The following is a 21,275-nucleotide window of genomic DNA, read 5'->3' on the forward strand; positions in this document are numbered from 1 at the left end:
CTAATTTTTGCTCAAATTCAGGCAGATCTACACATGATCTAAGGTACATTTAAACTATGCTACTGTTCTGAGGCAATATCCCTTTAAATTCTTTCTATAACAAAATCAATACACCTCTTTTGTGTCTGTCTTTTAAAGAGCTTCTGTATTAAATGACGTGTGAAGGTTCAGTGCTCTTCTGCATCATCATGGCCTGGAAAACCAGTCCTCCCCAGAAAACACTCCCTGGTTTACTGAAGCACCAGTGCCATTCATTTAGCTCAGGCAACAGAAGAAATTAATTATCCCCACATTATTTTACATCTGTGACAAGTAAAATTTGTGAATTATTTATAAAATTAAGCAAGCTATTTTGAAGTTAATGAAGTTATCTTGCTGCTAAAGAAATACCTATGGTTGAAAGAACTTTTTGCTAAGTATAAATTTTAAGCCATAGTGTTTTGAAATATATTATGAATCAAATTCTTACAACTTAAAGAAAAATAACATTTATAAGTTCCAGTGCTTCCTCTTCCACTGTACTACAGCATGTTGCTGGATTTGTAAAAAAGGTTTTATAGAAAATTTTTTCTATATACTTACTGTTCAACAGCAACAAAGAAAAAAAATCAGTATCTCTATGAAATGGTCTGTTGAAATGCAATTCTCTCTGGTGATTATGTACAGCAGAGTATGTTTTGATCACCATGCTAGCTGAAAACAACTTGTTCTTTAATTCTCATAAATTTTATTCTACTTCTACATTGCAAGGGGTCCTGCTGCAAAAGCTTAGGAAATAAGGCTCCTGGGTGGCACTCTATCCTGGAGGACAGAGGATGCCTTGAATATTGCACTGCCTTAATAAAGCCAGCTGTTGTGTCTAATACTGAGTGACGCACGATGGGTACGCACACTAATTGACATTACTGTATGTAAATTACTGCCCTCTACTGGAATGACAGGCAGAGTGTTTCACGTGAAATGGGTGGTTTGTAAAGTAATTAAATTGATTGTTGAAGCCTGGTGTTTTATGGAACCAAGTGCCATGGATTTCAGGTGTTCCCGATCCCTTCTTGGAGCATAGCTGTTCAATGCACACGTATCTGTGTGCATTCAGCCTTTGCTTATTTGCAGTACAAGGTGTACCAGGTTGGTCTGACTGTCAAAATATTTTCCTTTTTTAACTGTAAATGGGATGTGCAAAGGAACTACAGAAATGCATTCCTCTTGTGAATGCTTTAATGTCAGTCAAGGAACCCTCTACACTGTCATATTTTTAAGCCTGTAATAATCAAAGGAAAATATCACAAATTATTAATTAATTAAAAATAATATTCCCAAACCCAAATTTTCAAGAATCACAAGACAGGCATCACTTCTTTAAAATCATGAGGTTAGCTTGAAACTGACATTTTACAAAATGAATTTTTTTCTTGACTTTTCAGATTCTGAAGATCACATTTTCTGTTTCAATTTGCTATGTAAATGTGCTTAAGTAGAAGTAAAAGCTGGTTTTCTCAATTAATTGTTCCTCAAGGAGATGATTTTTAAAGGACTTATGATATATAGCAGCACAAGATTTGGCCATGGTATGACAGAAAAACCAAAGAAATAAGGAAGAGCAAGACCGAACATCTCTCTCTCAAGAAATCCAAGAAGTACAAAATATAACAGGACAAATGTGAGTCAAAGCACTGCTGTGAAACAAGGCCAATGCCTGGCAAGTATTGTACAAAATCAAATTGTTAAGTCATCTAAGTTCTCAGAATCCCTAGAAATATGACAATATCAGACATTTTAAAGGGTTTTTTCATTAAAGCAAAAAGACAAAATTCAGAATTGGGACTTCATGATTCCTGGAACTAAACACCACATCCTACTGTAGCTGGGAAAGCAGAAGAATGGGAGTCCAGTCTCCAGTGCCTTCCTGAGTCCAGAAATTTCACATTTTGGAATTTGCTGGCCAGCCACCAACAGACTATTGATATTCACTAAGCAGCTGAAAGTTTATTGTGGATATAAATGTTCCATATAAATGTTCTGGCATAGTTATTATTATAAATAAAGTCACTTGCATGGGGAAATGGAAGCAGCCTATAGGATTATAGTCATATGAAAAAATATAAAAATACCTAGTAGGAAATAACTGAGAAGATACATTATTTAATATCCCATGACTGATATAAAGAAGCAATCTTGGAATGGAAAAGCATCATCACTGTTTAATGTCAGACAAATGCATTAAGTATTTTTATCAGTCTACATAAGCTCCTATATATCTTAGAAAAATATGAGCACCAAAAAATGCATCTGTCTAAATGTACAGGAACTTAAACAGTATTGTGTTATATTTACTGCTTCTGTAAAAATAGTACTATGAATTGTTTCCAGTATTTGGTCTGCAAACATCAGGATAAGTACAATGTTTACAGGAATATTCCATAAAGTTGCAGTGTAGAGAACTGACAAGGTATCAGCCTTCTTGTCACATAGAAGCATCTGCAGGTGGAATGAGTTGAGGCCATGTATATGCAGAGAAAAAGGGAGAAATATTTGTTTACTAGAACTGAAAGAACATTTTGAATGCTCAAGAAACCACAGAAAACCAGTAGAAAAAAAAAAAAAACCAAACCTAAAAAACCAAAACCAAATCAAAACCCAAACCGAACAAACTCAAACTAAACAAAAAACTGTACTACAAAAAGGACTGACATCATAACTCTCTAGGAAAAAGAAGTGTATTTTCTAAAGATTAATGTGTCACTGAAATCTGTGAACAGACAAGCTCCAGGAAGAGGGAGATCTGTCAAGAACATTTTTTAAAGCTATCAAATAGAAACTGACTGATTCAAATGGTATCCAGTTCTATTGCCAGCACTGATTGCCCATTTTATCAGCTGAGATTTGTATCTCTTACTGTCAGGAAATTAAGTAATCAAAATTGAATTTCTTTTAGGAAAGTAATCCCTGATACAACTCTCTCTGATGGAAGCAGTACCCATTCAAATACAAAATCTATGTATTAAATGTAAAACCAGAAGATGAATGCTGTTGCCACCCTAGGAACCTCTCCATGATCACTCCAAACCTTACATGACAAATTGCAGCAGAGCCATAGGAATGAGTATGAGAAAAATACATCTTTCTCTGGACTTTGAGACAGTGGGGAGTCCTCCATCACCCCCCCCTTCACAGTCTCATGCTGATACAGAAATACTTGGCAGGTCAAGCATATTGGTATTTTTGTAATTGTACTTCTGGAATTAACTTCTTGTTGCTGAGGGTCATGAGAGCCTGGCAGCAGCAGAACTAACAATGGTGGTATTTTGCCACCACTGCCCCCTTTCAGATTCAAACCACTGGCCTTCAAGTAGTGCCTGGAGAAGGAGATGGAGCTTACAGGATACTGACATAATCCATAAAACATAGGTGCAAAGAACAGCCTCTTCATAGTTTAATTATACTAATCTAAAACTCCTCCTCACATTAATAGAGAATGTACGGTACAATTAATTTAATTTATGAGATCAATGACTACTTTTTTGGCTACTACATTTTCTTTAGGACTGAGAGCAGAAAATTTCCTGGCATGCCTGGCCAAATGAATCACTCATAAGCCACTTTCTTTCTTCCCTAAAGCACTCCATCATGAATAAAGAATGTCTTTCATAACTTTTCTCCTTGACAAAGGACAGTCTTTTCCCATTGATGGGGCTGGGTCAGGGAGGAATTTACACATATACATCTTATCAACATACACGAGAATCAGTATCTTGTACTCTCCAGTGCACTGGTGGGGACACAGACTGCAACATCTCTGCTTTCTAAAAATGTTATGTGCATGATTTTAAAATAGAACATAAAAGTATGCCCACCAAATGCCACGTTTTTCACAGATGCATCTCCCACACCTTAATGAAATTATTTTACAAAAAAAAATCCACTAATTTAATGAATGGCTTTAGAGTAGATTAATCTGCTATATTTGCACAAAGGTCTTAATTGAGAACAAATTTCAGTAATGTAATAATACCAAGATGCAGCAGACTCAATGCTGGTCCCATACTGGGACACCTGCTTTTGCTCAGGGGTTCTCAGATGACCTGGGAGCCTGGGACATGCATTTTCTTTGGGGTTTCCAGTGACTTCACCCCAAAATAAACTTCAGCTTTGCAGAGTAAAAACTTCAAAAATGAGTTCTTGAAATTTTTTTTCTTTAAATGAAAACTGAAAACTATGAGAAAGCTATAATTTGATGGCTCTTTAATTCAGAAGCTGCAGAAGCATAGCTGCTCTTGTCTCCATACTGGTATGACAGAAAACTGTGCTAAAATTCACACAGATCTGGTCGTGACCACTAGTTTTTTAAAAACCCACTTTTCATTTCTGTATTCCCCAAGATCAACAGATCAGCAGGTGCCAAGGAGCACCATGCTGTCTGAGGTGCAATTACAAACTTAGGCTTATTCATTTGCTCCCTGTAAAACCACAATAACCCACAAACCAACCACAAATTACTTTTGAGATGAGCAGGTGTATTGCCTTGTCATCTTTGCCACATGCTGAATGTGACAGCTACTTTCTGCTGGACAAATTATTCTCCATTTTCTACCTACATCAGATAATGTTCAGTTTCATCTCTGATATAAATGCATTTCAGTCACATTTGAAGAGACACTTGCAGCTGCTAATCAGTTTACAAGGTGATCCTGAACAGTTAAGGACACCTAAGAGTAGGACTTCTAAAGCTTTACATTTAGAGGTCTTAATTTTGGCTTCTTTAGACTTCTTCGAGATTTTCTTTTATTCACAAGCCTGCCTCATTCCTGTTTCAGTTTTGGAGCTTCAGGTAATCAATTTCTAAGAAAATATTAGTCCATGGTATGTTGTCCCACCTCACATTTTCATTCTATTTGATTTGAGACATTAAGTGCTTCATCCTTTGGAACAAAGCCCTGCAACCTCACAACGGAAGTTTAAGAGTCAGTTTATCACTAGTGCCTGAAAAATCTGTCCAAAATTGGACAAGTTAAAACAGTTTGAAATATCAGTCTGAGCAAACCACTGGAGGTGTGGTGGAAAACTTGATCCCAAATTCCTTTTACCCAAAGCACGGCCAAGCCAAAAAAAAGAGTGGGAGCGTCTGAAATTGGTCCCCCAAACCACCCCAGGCAGTTGCTTCTGGAGAGCTCTGTAGTTGAGTGTGAACTGGGACAGTGCTCAAGGGTGCCCTGTCTGGTAGGGCTGTCGCAGCAGGCAGTAGAGAGGATGCCAATGGATAGATAAGAGAAATTTTGTACCAGAAGAGCTAGAGGAGATCAAGTAGGGATTTAATCTCTTAGAGAACACAGAACATACAAAGGACTGTGAAGCTCAGGTGAGAAGAGATTTGTCAAAAAGACTGAGGGTGTATCTATGCCACAGACACAGTGGAGGCAGCCTTACAGAGCAGAAATCCCGACAGCAATATGTTTAGATCACTAAATAACAGCTAAAAGCTAAACTTCAGAAACTAGAGGCAAAGCTTTCTCTTGCCAGAAGAATGCTAGGGTCACAAAATTAATTTTGCAAACTTTAGTAAGTCTCAGAATTGAAGTCACCTGCTAAATTCTAACTCAGGCCTCTTTCCACTAGGTAGTAAGACAAAGTTTCATCTTCATCTGCACATGCCGTTTCCAAGGATCCCATCTGATGATGGAGTATGGTCATGTATCAGCCCTGCTGAAGCTCTTGCAGGTGGGAGACAGAAAAACCCCCAGGTTTCTGAGACTATGACAAGCAAATGTTGCCCCTGTGGCAGAGCACCTTCCATTTTTCTCTGTTTTACACCAAGTCACTTGAAACACAATCTGACCAGACCACCAGAAACTGCAAGTTATTAATTCCATGGGTGCAGTACGGTTAGACCCCAAATGCTGATTTGCTCAAAATGTTGTGCAACAGCAGCAACCGAGAGTCATAATTTGAATACTAAAGTAGATAATTTAAGTTCTAACTCTCAAGAGCTGATATTCCTGGGGTTTAGCCACACTTTCCCTTCTGCTTCTATCTGTAAAATGGGAACAATGTAACCTTGCAGCTTCTAGGAACAACTGAAACATTAATGGTATGACATACGCAAGCACCAGGCTCACAAAGACTTGAGGGAATTTGTAATTCTGTGCTTAGTCCAGTATTTCAGAAAGCTGCAGTACAGAAGGCTCTAAGTTAAGAGATTCAGCAACAGGGATCATCACTTTCTGTAGAAAATGAGGCTGAAAAATTCTGAGCAACAAAAAGGGTGAGGTGATGATGTCAGTCATGACAATCCTACCCTACAAGGGGGGCTGTGCAATACAGCAACAGGGGTCCTTACCTCTGGTGTTTCCTGACTTAAAAATACTGAATTTGAACACTAAATTTTATTTTTATTTCATTTTAGTGTATAGTAACTGAAAGAATGCCAGATAGAAGATGGCACTTTCCCCTTACATACAAGGAATGTAAGAACTGCAATTTCTTGTGTTTTACTGTAACAGGTGATCATGATTTGAGCAGGGATCTCAGAATTATCTTAGGTGATCACTATTGGAGGATCTGTTAAACACCTAAGTCAAATTCCTTAAACAATGGTTTTCAGTTACGGCAAAGCGGTTCAGGATTACATTAAACCAAAAGTATTTTATATAACTTTTCAGGCGAATAGGTCCCCACAGGGAGTTAAAATTCTGGTACATTTCCCATTCAGTTTGTGAATTCCTAATTAAATCATAAGCATAGTGGTAACAGTGTAAAATACCTCGGCAAAAATTACAAAAAGCACAAAAAACCCCTAAGGGTGCAATTTTTGGCACTGTAGAGGGTACACCCATTGTTTGAAAAACAAATCCCAGTCAGTGAATCAGAAAAATTGACTGAGAGCTGCTGGGCAGCCTGGATCTGTCCTGAATAAGACACAGTACGGAGCAGCCCTGTCCAGGAGCATGCTAGCAGCCAGGCTGCTGCTCATCACCTCTGCTGTAAAGGGTGAGGGAGGGAAGGAAGGAGCACACTGTAGCAGTCTTTTTATGCACAACCTACTTTCCACAGCAACCCAGTCATGCTCTCTGCCTCTTTGGGAGCAGCTGAGTCCAAGTTCAGCTCTCTCCTTGCTCTACCCAGGATTCAGCTCCTTTCTCCAGCTGACATCCCTGCTGTCCAATAGTGTCCTGACGTCTGCTCCAGCCTGGACGTCAGGTCAGAAACTCTTCCCAAGGAGCACTGGGGAAAGCTCTGAGTAACCTGCTCTGCTCCCAGTGCTGATCCTGCTATGAGCTGGAGACTATACCAGAGAGTTCCCAATACCTCATCCAACCTTAACAATTATATAATTTTTATGAATTACAAAAATGTGCTTGCTTTCTTTATAGGTCTCTCTTGGGCAACTGGTGTCCTGATCCTTAACACATAGATAAAAGACTAAAGCAAACCAAAACAGTAACTATGTAAGTGTCTTCAAAGCTGTCATCATGATGAGGTTTTAATCACAAGTTTTTATTTGGCTTGATAGTTGGAATATGACAGCACACTAATGATTAAAACTGCATTTCGCTTTGAGCGTTGCTCTTGAACATTAGTTACCAGCTACACTGCTGGTAACTACAATGCCAACTACAGAACTGAACTACAATGACAACTTTGAGGAAAAAGACAAAACTTGTACAATTATCTACCTGGATGGGATCAGATCTATTGCAATGGAGAAGAAGCTAGGCTGGCAACCAGCAAATAGTTGACACATTTAGATCAGCTTAATTTTCCTGCCTTCTCATTAAAAAAAGCTGGAAGAAGAGGCCAATGAATATACACTGCAGCTATGCAGGTCAGCACAACAAACAAATATAAAAACAAGGACAAAAATGCCAGAGACAGAAAAGCATCAGAACAAGAGAACATATCTGGCATCAACAAATATTTGTACATGTTTCATTATGTCGTCAGATAAGTAATTTAATTAAAGGGCAAGTGCATCAGCATCTCAACAGAGTATTATGAATAGTGGCATAGACTTAAATTATGGCAGTGCATAAACCCAGGACATTAGTATTCTATCCACCTTAAATAAAAAGTTTTGACTCTGTCAATTTTAATACCCAGTTGCTTTAAGAAGTTGGCTACAGTATCATGGCAACCTGCCCAGGTTCTTTGCTCAATCAAGCAATAGTTGTCTTTGACCAAAAAAGAAAAAAAAAAATAGCTAACAGTATCCTTGTTGAATGTCTGCTGGCATCTGCTATCAATAGAGGAACAAGGGAATTAAAAGTAAATTAAAACATTAAAAGTTTAGTATTTTGGTTAACCATAATATTACAAAATTAGTCATTTTAGTAATTCATTACTGAAGCTACTCAGTTTCGATTAATTTTTAAATAAAAAAAACTACCATGCAATTTTTATCTATTACTTTAATTATATGTACATAAGAAGTAATGTGCTGTAGACACAGTCTGAAAACCTGCATCATTTACCTCTGTATTATACAATACCAGCATGTCACAGTGCCCTAAGCAAGGTCACCAAACTCCTAATAATGCTGTAGGATGTGACAGAGGAATCCATCTTTCTAAATTAGACTTCATTATACATGATCCTGCTCATAAATCTTGATGTATTGTTTTCTAGTATAATAACTCTACGTTGCACTCGCATGTACCTTCTAGATCTTCTAATTCACAGAGTAGTTTACAAATACACAGTGGATTTATGCTTATGTGCATAAAGTGACTGTGCTGCTGCAATAGCAGTGCTCTAAATGAGACCCGACTTCCTGGAGCACCTGCCCTGCTCTGTGTCCTTCTGGTCCCCACCTGGGGATGGAAAAGCTGCAGGAGGCTGGTTTTCCAGAGCAGGTAGGTGACCTGAAGCACCTGAAATGAAACAGACCATTTTTCTTTGGGAGTTGTGATACTTCTCGCATACAAACCCTATGAGGAACCAACCTGGTTGGTTAGACTTAGAAAACTGATCAGAGAAGCAGGTGAGCCTGCTTCCCGGAGTCAAAGCCAACCCTCTTCATTTCAGAGACGCTCAGAAGGTGCCTCCGACACGGAGCGACAGGGAGGCTTAGCCCCGAGCCCGACTGCGGTGTGAGCATCCCCGCGCTGCCCGCCGGCACCCGGCAGGTGCTGCCTGCAGGGGCTGGGGGCTGCGACCTGCCTGCGCCCGGCTCCTGCCCGCAGCCCGACCCGCCCGGACGCTGCCGACCGCGTTGCTGCCGGGAGCTCCCCGTCCCGCCGGGCCGAAGCCGCGGGTTCTCCCCGCTCCGGCAGCGGAGATGGTGCCCCCCAGACGTGCCCCTGGAGCGGGACCCCTCCGCGCCGCTGGGGCCGGGACGTCCCCGGGGGCGCCGCCTCGGGCGGCCGCGGGCAGGTAGCGGCGGCCGCGGCGCGGCGGGGACTGACCTGCGAGCCGCCGCTCCCGGACATTCCTCCACAGCAAGTCCCAGGCTTTGGCGGTGGAGTCCCGCAGCTGCTCGCTCAGCGACCTCCGGAGCTGCGCCTTGGCCGAGCGGCGCTGGCTGCTCATCCTCGGCGGCTCCGCATGCCGCCCCGGGCAGCCCCGCTCAGCGCCCGCGGCCGCTCTCCTCGCCGGGGACGGGCGCCGGCGGCCACATGGGGCCGCGGGGCAGCCCCGCCGCGCCGCAGCCGCGTCACCGCCGCCCCGGGCGAGCGGCCCTTCCTTCACCTGAGCGCCGCCCGCCCCGGCCCCCGGGGCAGCGCTCCCGCCGCCAGCCTCCCTCCCTTCCTCAGCACCCCGTCCCGCGCCCGCCGCTCTCCGCCCTCCTTCCCTCCCCCGCGGCCCCCGCGGGGCGGGGAAGGTGCTGCGGGCTCCGGCCCGGCTCCTGCCCTGACCCTGCGCCCCTCGGGCTCAGGCACCACCGACGGCCCGGGACCCCGCGCCTAAATTCCGTGACCCCGCTTGTGCCCGTGGCCCTTATTTGGGAACTGTCCGGCCAAGCCCCCGCGGCTGCCCTGCTGTCAGCTCTCGCTGCCGCCTCTGCGCTCCCTGGACAGCGACCGGGAGCCGCCCGCCGCCACCCCAGCCCCAGCGCTGCGAACGGCCAGCGTCCGCTCCTCCGGGGAGAGGTCATCCGCCACGGGGTGACAGAAAACCTGGCTGGCAACGGGCTGCCTTTTTCCCGGGAGGCTGTAATAGGTGCTTCGCCCATGCTTCAACTTTTGCAGAAAGAAAATTAGGTTTTTTTTTTTTTTCTCAGAGGCCTAGGTTCATCAACTCTCCACCTAAGATCAAGCCATAGTCCTTGCAACACAGCCTCTCCTGTTTCTTTCCCACTTTCTCTGCATTCCACCCACTTACTCCCCACCTCCTTCCCCCTGCATGACTTCTTCTTTTACAAGCTCTTGCGCTTTTGAAAAAGTTTCAAAATTAAAGCCTGGCAGACACTTTTTGCACACTTTACAGACTAAAATGAATGCTGATTTATTCAGCCGTAGGGTAGTCAGAAAGTAATAGCAGGGCCCTTATCCCATTTAGGAAAGCCATTTTGTGTCTCTGCTTGTTCTGTGCTCTGGGAAATATTTTTTAACAGTGTCCCCTTCCCTATCCTGGATGTTCCTCCAGCAGAGAGCTTGACAGCTGAGAAGGACAACAGTGGCTTAATTTAATTTAGTTACAATCACTTACTTACTTCTAGCTCTTTTGGCAGAGTATTTGTGATGTGCAAAGCAGAGGCTGATGTTCCTGCAAGTGAGTGCCCTACTCTGAAAGGGCTGCATGCCCAGGTAAAGCAGCCATGTTAAACATTATCGATATCCCCATCTTGTTTAGATTTAAACTGTAACTGCAATGTCAGAAGCTAAAAGCAAACAGACAGATGTATTCCATGTTACCACTGTTTTAATAATGTCTTCTGCTTACTTTGTGGTGTGAATTTGTTTTCCTTTGTCCCTGTTCTTGAAAGGTTTATCGAAAAAGGTTCGTCTTAAACTACTCTACTTTAGCTGATATAGTGGAGACGATGTGCTTGTCCAGAACTTGTGCAGATGTTGTATGTCACTCCTCTGCCTGCAATTCCAGTGTCCTTCAAATGACTGGACAAACACTTTTTGAGAAAAGGGATGCCTTCCAGGGATGGATGCATTCAAGATCTGGAAGGGAGACAGCATAATTATGTAAATACTCCCACATCCCATGACCCAGAGCAAACACCTGCTGATGTTAATGGGAGAAGAGAGGATTATGGTTCCTACAATCAGCTCCTCTGCCCAGTAAATCTGCCTCTGACCTCTGCCTCTCTTTATTTAATCTCTCACCAACACAGCCATTACCACTACATAAGACCTACTATGCCTGTTTACTGCCACAGGCTTTTATCACTTATGAACCAGGCAGAGATGAGAAATTAATTCCTGATACCGTACTCAGCTGCCCTATAAAGATGAACCATGACACACAGTATAAAGGTGAAATAATAAACTCAGTTTTGAAGGTTTTGTATCATACTGCTGTGTCACCACCCACAAACACCAGCCCACGTCAGCCAGTACTGCAACCTTCAGCAGCACTCTTCTGGCAGCCACACTTGGATGCACCAACTTAGCATGCCCTGCCTGTCTGGAAGATAGATATCCCTTTCTTCAGCTGCTGTCTGCGATGGCCAGAATGTAGCAATAGAACAAAAGATATTATCTTCCCTTTTGTAGCATTTTTGAATGTAGCAATAGAACAAAAGATATTATCTTCCCTTCTGTAGCATTTTTGAAGATCTTGCTTTATCAAAAATATCCCTAGACTTCCAGGTTTACTGAAAGCAGCTAATTAGTAACTAGATAGTAGCAACTGCTAATCCCATGTTATCTCACCACAAGTTACTAAGATAAACTGCAGTGATATGGCTGTATTTCATAATCAGCAACAGAACTGAACTGGCAAGCCTAGACCAAACTCTGTGGCAGGCACTGACAAAAATCTTACTAATTTCAGGTACTTTATTGTGGAAAACTAAATCCAGAGGCAAGATCAGATATTGTAGTTTTCTCCCCAAAGAAAACAGTGCTACTGAGTAATGAGAACACATCTCATGCAGCAACTGGCCTATTCCTATTTTATGCTTTTAATCATAGTTAGGTGCTCAGAAGTCTAATTACCATCACGAATATTTTTGATGTATTACACCTCATAGTAGCAGTTACAGTAAGAGCTACTCTGCACAATTTGCTTGAAGGAGGGTACGTGTTAGGAATCATTCATAGGTCAAAGATGCTTCATTTCCTTTTAGAATGTAAAAAACCTGACAAGATGGTAAAATTCTGGTCTCTCACACATTTTGTATATGTTGGTTAAGCTGATCAGTACTCGTGTTTCCTGCTTGAAACATTCTGACATCCAGCATAAGATGGCTAACATTTCTGGGGGAAAGAAAAGGAAAGCACATTTTCCACAGAATATGCAGTTTTTCTGCTTGATACTAGTCTTGCCAAAATGGTTCTTTTCAGAATAATTGCAATGAAACCACTGTATATGATGAAGAGAAAGGAGGATGTTCCCAGCTGCCTTAAAAGTAGCTGAACTATTATATTTGTCTTTGCTCATTGATAACACAATATTGGCAGGAATAAAAGTACTGTCTTTAAATCTTGCAGGCATGTAAAATGTTGGGGAAAAGTCTATACTAGTTATACCCATACTCTGGTGCCATTGTGGCACACAAGTCTGATACACTAATGATATATTTAGCAATTTATAATTCCTTCCAATCACCATGGTAATTAAACGCCAAGTTAATTGACACTGTGTAGTATTCTGGCCTCTAATTAGCAGTGTGCTTTTAATTTGTTACAGATTCCATTATGAAGCCTGATGTAGTCCTAGTAAAGTAACTGTACAAACTCCAATGCACCTGGTAAGAAGAGAATCTGACCAAAGGAAAGAGAAACATGACTACACATTGGTTTGCTATTTGTAAACTACTGAAAGACTATGATAAAAGTACAATTTCTTTCCTTTCCATCCTCTTGTCTTTAATTATCATGAGTCAGGATTTTTTGTTACTTTAATCTAATCGCACAATATTTGCCTACTTGTAGAAGAACAAAAGACAGGATGTGTCTTGTGGAGGAAAATGTGGGAAGAGTGCATCCTTGGTTACTATGTGCTGTTTAGAGGACACAGGCTCTTACCCTAGTATCCCTTAGAAAGTAATACTAAAGCAAAAGAGGAAATAACAGGATCTACAAGATCAATGATGCAGTATGATGCTAATCAGTGCAATGCCAAATTTTATAATTAATTTCATTCTTCAGGAACTGACTGTAATGAAGCTTCTTGAAATTTACTATACTCAAAATGATGTCGCTGTGCTTTTGTAGTTTCAAATAGTAGCCCAGACATCCTAGATATAAACACATCAAGTAACATTTATAACTTTGGCAGTGCTTTTTATCTCTTTGGGGATTCTAGAGCTCTGGAATTTGTTTTCTATCACAGCTTAAATGGTCTGAGTGGGATATTGTAAGTCTGGGTTACCAATGGAAGGGAAGAAAAGATTTGAGGTTTTCCATTCCTTGTTTTCCTAACAGCAGACTCCAGTGAATTTCATACTAATTCTGTGGTTGAAGTTATGTGAAAAGCACCAAGGGCATATGAGTAGGTGTCCTCTTTGACATCCAAGTAAACAAATAAATATTTTGTATAGAGAAAAATAAGAATCATTGTGAATGAGGACAAAATGTTCTAGCTTGTGCCCTGGCACTCTCACCTTGTTTTTTATTTACATATACAAATTATCAATATTTTAAGGTAGCTTTAATGAGAATAAACTATAAATTAGTTTCCCTCTTTTCTGGTTTATCAAGAGATTGGTATGTATATGTTCATCCTACTTCATTTTAGCTTTCTGAAACTCTGGGAAAGGATTGCTCTACACTTTGCCAACAGCAGAGCACTGCTGGCTTTCATTAGTAGGGGCCAAATTCTTTCACTTTTGTTCACAGTGATTAATGCTGAAATAAATGGAACTTCTTGCAGTATTCACTGTGAAAAGACTCTAAGTATGCTCAGATACAGACTACAGTAACAAAGTGTCTGCTGTTTGACTGTGCTCCCTCTTCCTTGCTAGAACAGACATAGAGGGCATGGGGGAAATTAATTAAATTAATTTAATTCTATTCATACAATGGTTGGTACTTTATTGTTGTTATTATTAATTACAGTGTTTTCAAAGTGCTTGGAATCAAAAACTGGATGGAGCTGAAGTACAATCTTTGCCCTCAGGAGATTACAAACTAAATATAAAACAGGACACCAATGGAGAGAAGTCGTGATTGGGGTAGGAAGGGTGGAGTATGAGAAAGCAGTAGAACAGTACTGGCCAGAGTAGTAACTGCTGGTGTACTTCTGGCACACCAGAATTAGCGTCTGGAAGCACTGATGCAAAGTGAGTCAGAAGAGAGTCTCTTGGAGGTTAATGTGGTATCTTTATATATTCAGAGGACCAACTTTCAAGAACGAGGGGCATTTTTAACAAAACCTCGCAAATGTGTATTTGAAAACATAATGAGTAGACAGCAAAAGCTGGGATCCTGTACACAACCAGGCTGTGGGAAGAAAGCTTTTAATATTGAATAGATAGATGAGGCAAGGGAAGGGCCTTCAGACTTCAGTAAAGCAGCCTCTGCTTGATGCACCATAAAGGCAGGATGAGCTGCAATAAGCAGTTATAGCAGAGTATATAGCCAGGGTATTTGCATTTGGGATGCAATGCAGTAGACCAGATTGTGTCTATCAAGACAGAGTAAATGAGAACAAAAGTGAAATGGTAAATGTGGGATGAATTTTTTTTCTACAGCAATCAAAAATTTTCACCTGGAAATCTCCTTCTGACAAAATCCATTGTTTCTTAACGAATAAAAATTAGAGAAATCATACATTTTTCTGGAAAATAGCTGTTATTTTCTTGGGTTTAACATGGCAGGATTTTCACACTCTGGCCAGCTTTAATGTGCACTTTTCTCTCCATCTTTCATTCTGCTTATATCTAGCTCTTGCAGGTTATTTTTTAATAACCCCTCTACCTCTCCAGTCTCTTGTACTAACACAGCCTAAATTGTCACAGGACATTATAAACTACAGGTGAAGGTCCTGTGTGACAGGCAGGAGGTTGCTCTGTTATATGAGAATGGTGGAGAAGGGAACAGGGAGGCAGCTGTGGTACAAATGATGAGTGGATGGATTGCCCTCTGAGTAAACAAGGCACTTCTAGGGAACAGTAAACAGCAAAGCTGATGCTTCAGCTGAAATTCTGAAGAATTGCAGCCACAAGATTCCTTGCACATTTCTCAGATAACAGACAAGGAGAATGGACAAAAACGGACAAAACAAACCAAGTGCCAATAAACTTTCACTTCCTTTCGTAAGATGCTCTGTGGACATCTTTAAAATATATTACATTGAAAATATGAAGTCTTATGCTGAGCAAAGCCAGTCTCTATAGAAATAGCCAATGTTTCAATGATTAAGCAACTGGGAAAGTGCACTACATTTTATATGTGTAGATATATTGGTTTTTTACTGGAGCTGAGCTTGAAATTTTGAAGTGATGAATACCCTTGAATAAGTGAGCAGCTATGTTGAAACACAAAATGTCTCAGCACAGAACATTACCCCTGTTCTTTTCATTTCAGCTTCTGGTGTCTGATTTTCCCCCTCTGCTTCAGTCACAAAAATACATTGTTTTAAACTACATCTTTCTTTGCTCTCAAAGTGTTCATTTCCTTAATATTGTATTGGGACCTTGTCTAAACCACAATTTTTAATTTTTTTTTTTAACTTCCAACTGTTATTACCATCACAGTAGAAATAATTGGAACATTTGTGTAAAAAAGCCTTGCCTTGCAGCAGTCAATGGCAATTTAGCACACACCATAGCAGGATATTGGTTTAGAGACCTGGGAGCTTTTTCTCTTTTTTTTTATAACTCTCCTGGATTGCACAGGAAAACATGATCAATCTTGACAGCAGGTTCTAACAACAATGCAAGCAAATTGTTCCCCAAATGAATTTACTTGTAAGAGTAAGAACTTTTTTTCAGATACGCAAATACTTCTCTGCACACACACCTTTTGAGTAATCAGACTACTGACTGATGGCAGCATATTGCCAAGTATCAATATATTGCAACTTTCATCACTGGCCACATGGCAACTATTTTAACTTATTTAACAGATTTTAAATATATACATTTGATAGAATTAAAAAGCAATCGCACTCATGTTTTTGGCCAGTAAATAAAGAGTGTTGTGGCCAGTTGCAATAGGGTATAGAATTTCAGGTAGGAAGATTATAATGACCAGAATCAAAATTTGGCTGGGGCCCAAGCCAATCCCTATTAACCTAAACTGTTCTACAGGATCTTGAATCACTAAAGCTGATTTAAAATTTCTTCTTGATTCCTCAATAAAGAAGGGCTAATTGTCTGTCCACAGTATTGTCTGAGTCTCATTTGAAGTGAAGGCTGGTGACAATTCGATTGTAAGCATCATTTCCCACAGCTCCATTGGGAAGGTTTCCCAGCCGGCTCTGAGCCTGCCTAAGCCCACTCCATCACCCAGCTCTGGCATTACAGAACTCTGTTCCAGCAGGCTGAGTGGTACGGCCATTCCTGGGAGTATAAAGGAGCTTAAGCTTAGGAAGAATGCCTGTTTCATGACATTTAACATATATGGGTATTCCCACTGAGAAGCAGGATATTCATGCTGTGAAGAAGGGGCTGGACTAGGTGGATCTGGAGCTCTTTCTGTCCGAACATGTCCCTGTTTCTGTGCGAAGGTTTTGGTAGTGTCAGGCAGCACCTGTATTCCATTAACTCCAAAAGCATTTCAGTGTTTATAGTAACCAGGAAATGTCCATGTCTGTGTTATATTAACAAGTCAGCAGTAACAACTGCAGTTTCAGTTTTTAGAGTTATGCAGAGAAGAGTTTACTTTGAATTGCTGGGGGTTTTACTATTTTTGGGTGAAACACAAAGAGGCTTGTAGTACTGCCCTTGAAACCATTACAGAAAGCTTTGGGGAAAAAAAGTTACCAAATGATGTCCAGTAATGCTTCAGTAATGGCTTCATATAATCAGGTAGGCAAAAGCATAGCGTGAATTGCAAGTCTAAAAAATACTTGTAGCTCCTTCACCTTAGTTTTGTTTGCTTGTACTCTTCCTGCCTACTGCATATAAAGGGGTTTGCATAATGGCATTGTTTCATTTGTGATTCATTATGTTAGGAACAAAACTGTGTTATATTTTTATGTGGACTATACTACATATCCTCAGAGAGGTAAGCCATAAGGTGTCACTGCATAGTAGGCAGCAGACTTCATAGGAGCAGTAATGCGGTGCTGGAGAATTACAGTCTATGAAAAAGAATTCACCTGTGAGAAATTAAAGCACAACTTTATGTAGTCTTCCAAATAGGCTCCAATTTCTGCATGCAAGAGGCAAAAAATCTAAGTTATGCACTCATGTGCTTTTCACATAACTGAATTTTAATAGTGACATTATATTACTATTATATAAATAGTAACATCAAAGACCATGGAAGAAAGCTAGAAAATATATTTTTCTTTTCTCTTTTGGATTGAAAACAGTACGTTGTAAAGCAACTTAATTACCAAGAAAGGCAGTAGCAGGGACTGCTCTGCAGCTGGCCAAGCATTCCAAAGGTAGAGAGAGCTTGAGGAGATGTCTCCCCATCAACTGCTGCTGTGTAGACTGATGTGACCAATTTGATGATAGGGATCACAGCCACAACTCTCTACTGAGTGTGCCACCACTTGCCTGCCAGAAAGCACCGTCTTTTTTATTTATAATTATTTGAAAAGTTGATTGCAGAAAGAACAGAGCAAGCTTCAGCTCCCCTGAAACACTGTATTCAGCTGACCCAATCCCCCTCTTATTAACAGACAACTTTTGAGATTCCACCAAGACATTTCTCCTTGACTTCTTTTAAGTGTCATGCAAATGAAGGAGATATCCATTCAGAACTGTTCCAGGAGGCAAGAAAAGGTTGTGACTTTGCTTGTATGTATTGCTGGTTTCAAAATTATTTTTTTCAGTATTGCAATGACTTCTAGTGAAATCAGCTCCTACAGATGATGTCGGAACACCTTTACAGTGCTGTGGGTACAGCTGTTGCTCATCTTGTTTACTTACACTACTGTCAGGCAGATTCATTCCTACACCTTTTTGTCATTTTGGGCTGACACAAATATGTTCAGCAGTAATTACCTGAAATTGTTCTACATTTCAGGGAATATTTTTGACTCATTTACATTACAAAAACCCATGCAAATTGCTTGGAGAAGAGGTGCTAAAGGGATTATAACTCAGCAGGATCTTACCAGAGTGGTAGCTTTTGAGACAGAAGATCAGTTAATTTACCTGACAGAGAACATTTACATTAAGTAATCCTTGGTTTGATCAAAGTTATCAGATACATACTTTGAGAGTTCAGGCTTTAAAAAATATGTGACTGTCAATGCTAAAGGGAAATAAAAAAATGCCAGAAGTAAATATGAAAACCAAAATCTAGTCTACATCTGACTCATACTGGAATATGAGTCCAGTATGAGGTTATTCCCTATTTCTATTCTGAAATTTTGCTAAATGGTTTTGAAATGATTTAAAGTACTTCACTGCTGCCAGTCAAGTCATAAAGAAGACTGTTTAATGTGGGAAACTTTATCCTTTTTTAGGACTTAAGTAGATTTGGGTTTATCCACCTCTTTCCTGTTCTATAGCTTATCTTTTATAGCTGGGCAAGATAATAGCAAAATAGGTTGTACGTACTACTAGAAAGTAGCAATAGGCTTACTTTGCCTTGCACAAGTATAAATTACCCTTTTAATGCAGAATCACTGAAACTTAGGGTCTTTTCAATAATCGCCAGGGACAACCTCCATTCCTAAAAGAAGTTCTCTAATCATTCTTAAAAAAAACCCAACAAACCAACACCACAATTTAGACTAAACACTAGTGATGGTGAAGTTATTCATTTGATGAAGTAATTGCAAAAATTGCCATATCCTTCACTCGAAAATTTCATCTAGTATGGGTACTCTCACCATGTTTCTTAAGAATACATGAACATAAAGCCCTCCACTTCTTGCTGATTTGATGATCCTCATTAATTGGGGAAAAAGGTTCCAGCACAGAGAGTGTGCTGCTGCTTCTGTATCTTGCATACATTGGATATCCCTATGACTTAAAGGTGAATAGGAATTTAGTGCCACATTTCTTCATGGGGCAAATAAAATGATTGTATCTTCCCTGCTTACCATCCTTCACTGACTTCTCTGAATGTTTCTTTTTGTAGGTAGTTTTGTAATGTTGATGATGCTGGGGATCACTGTAATATAGTTCCCTGAATTTACATGATTGCATTATAATAATATCAATGCTGGTTTTTATAGTTCTTATAAATCAGTGTTTTATTTGCTCTCACAACTAGTGCTGCAAATTGAACAGCTGTTTTCACTGAGCAGTTTTAATTAAGCTGTCCATAATGCTGCCTAGATATTTTTCTGAGCTGGTAACACTTCCTTAAGTATGCTGTATCAGCGAACACTTCAAATCATTCCTGAACATTACCTCACACTTAGGTAAATTGAAATCCCATCTTCACTGAGGTTGTCAAATCACCTTGTTTTGGTGATTTGAATTTGGTTTTCAGAAATCTTTCTAATCCTCAGGACCCTAGGAAATCTTGAATTTGCTACAGATTTTGCCATCTGTTCACTCACTTGTCAAGATAATGAAGCTTTAAATGATACTTGCCCTAGTAAAATCCTTTGGGCAACCTATTATTAGCCTCTCTTTATTCTGAAAACTGACAAGTTCAATTTATGTGTCTTTGGATCTTTTATGAAGTTTATGTTCTATGACCAAATTTTCCTTCCCACACTGATTTCTCACATTTTTTCATCTCTGTTTGGAATATCTCTGGAATATTAGTTTGGAAAGCCAAGATAAGTTTTATCTCTTCCTGTTTTTCTGTGCAAAAACAGCTTCTTTTTTCTTTTTACAAACCCATACTGGATCCTACATCTGTATTCTCATTTGGGAATGTTATAGATTGCTTTGTTGTTTTCAGAAACATATGATAATTAATGTGGGAAGCAGTAATTATTTTTGTTGCCCACAATGACTTCTTTTCAACTTTAAAAATGGGTATCATTTTATCTCCCTTGGACAGCTGAACCTGATGAATATGTTCTAGCACTTCCACGTTTAGCTCCATTTCTGACAATGGAAATTTCTTTGTCTCTTATTTGCAAAAAAGACTCCAGAATGTACTCACATCCAAGCATTTAGTCTGTTAAGGAAAAGGCATTAAGGAAATACTCTGTCCAGGCACAAGAATTTCATGGTTTTATAAACTGTGCCCCCAAGTCATAGAGTCTAAGTCCCTTTCCAGTTCTCAGAAGTGGTTGCAAGTTGTCATCTGGGAATATAAAAACCAGGAATCTGGAATTTCAGCTTTTGGTTCTCACTTTTTAAACCCTACTTGTTATTACCCAGAAAGGTGGCTAATCCCCAGCCAGGGAAGAAGACATAACCCACGTGTGATAGACCATGACATGTCCATTAACCAGCAGAAAGAAAAGCAAGGATTTGTTTTGATTGCAGGGGTGGAGAAGAAGTATTATGCATGGGTTTAGAGATCTTGCAGAGTCATTTGCCCATTTCACTGGGAACCAGAGAGGAGTAAGATGTTCTGGACAACAAAGAGGTATGGAGTAGAGGCAACAGGAAAGGTAGAAGAAAGAGAAGGAAGAAAGAGAAGGAAGAGAAGGAAGAGAAGGAAGAGAAGGAAGAGAAGGAAGAGAAGGAAGAGAAGGAAGAGAAGGAAGAGAAGGAAGGGAAGGAAGGAAGGAAGGAGAATAAATAGTGGTAAGGAGGAAAACTAAAACTGGATTTTGCAAAGAAGGAAATGTAGAGAAAGGGAACAGATACAGGGGAGTCCAGAAGACTATCACAGACAAAACCAGTAGGTGAGATTTGTGCATGGTGTAGAGAAGTGAGCAGAGCAATGAACAAAGTGCTCTAGATGCAATGATCTCTGTTTGCACTGCTAGTCCAGGTTAACAGTATTAACTGAGTTAACTTTAGAATGCTTGGTTTTGCACTTCATTCATTTTAACTTCATCTGTGAAACAGAAATGTTAATAAAATTTCAAAATTTAAAAAAAAAGCAACAGATTTCCCTTCCTTGAATTTTGGGCACCCACTGGTAAAAGAGAGTTGAGGGAGGTTGAAAGGTGGGTTGGAA

At 40.2% G+C, this 21,275-nt stretch overlaps 1 protein-coding gene across 2 annotated transcripts in view; it reads right to left on the minus strand.

The window, feature by feature from the left end:
• STARD13 (StAR related lipid transfer domain containing 13) overlaps positions 1–21,275 on the minus strand; it is a 288,376-nt gene that overhangs the window by 132,910 nt on the left and 134,191 nt on the right. The window contains exon 1 of one of the 2 annotated variants that reach the window (XM_053934316.1): positions 9,399–9,522. The exons of the other annotated variant lie outside the window; for it this stretch is intronic. Coding sequence (XP_053790291.1) covers positions 9,399–9,522 — 124 coding nt within the window. Of the gene's footprint in view, positions 1–9,398; positions 9,523–21,275 lie in introns of those variants that run through there. 2 annotated transcript variants of the gene reach the window in all.

The sequence above is a fragment of the Vidua chalybeata genome, chromosome 2 (assembly GCF_026979565.1).
Source record: "Vidua chalybeata isolate OUT-0048 chromosome 2, bVidCha1 merged haplotype, whole genome shotgun sequence".
In the NCBI taxonomy this organism is placed as follows: Eukaryota; Metazoa; Chordata; class Aves; order Passeriformes; family Viduidae; genus Vidua; species Vidua chalybeata.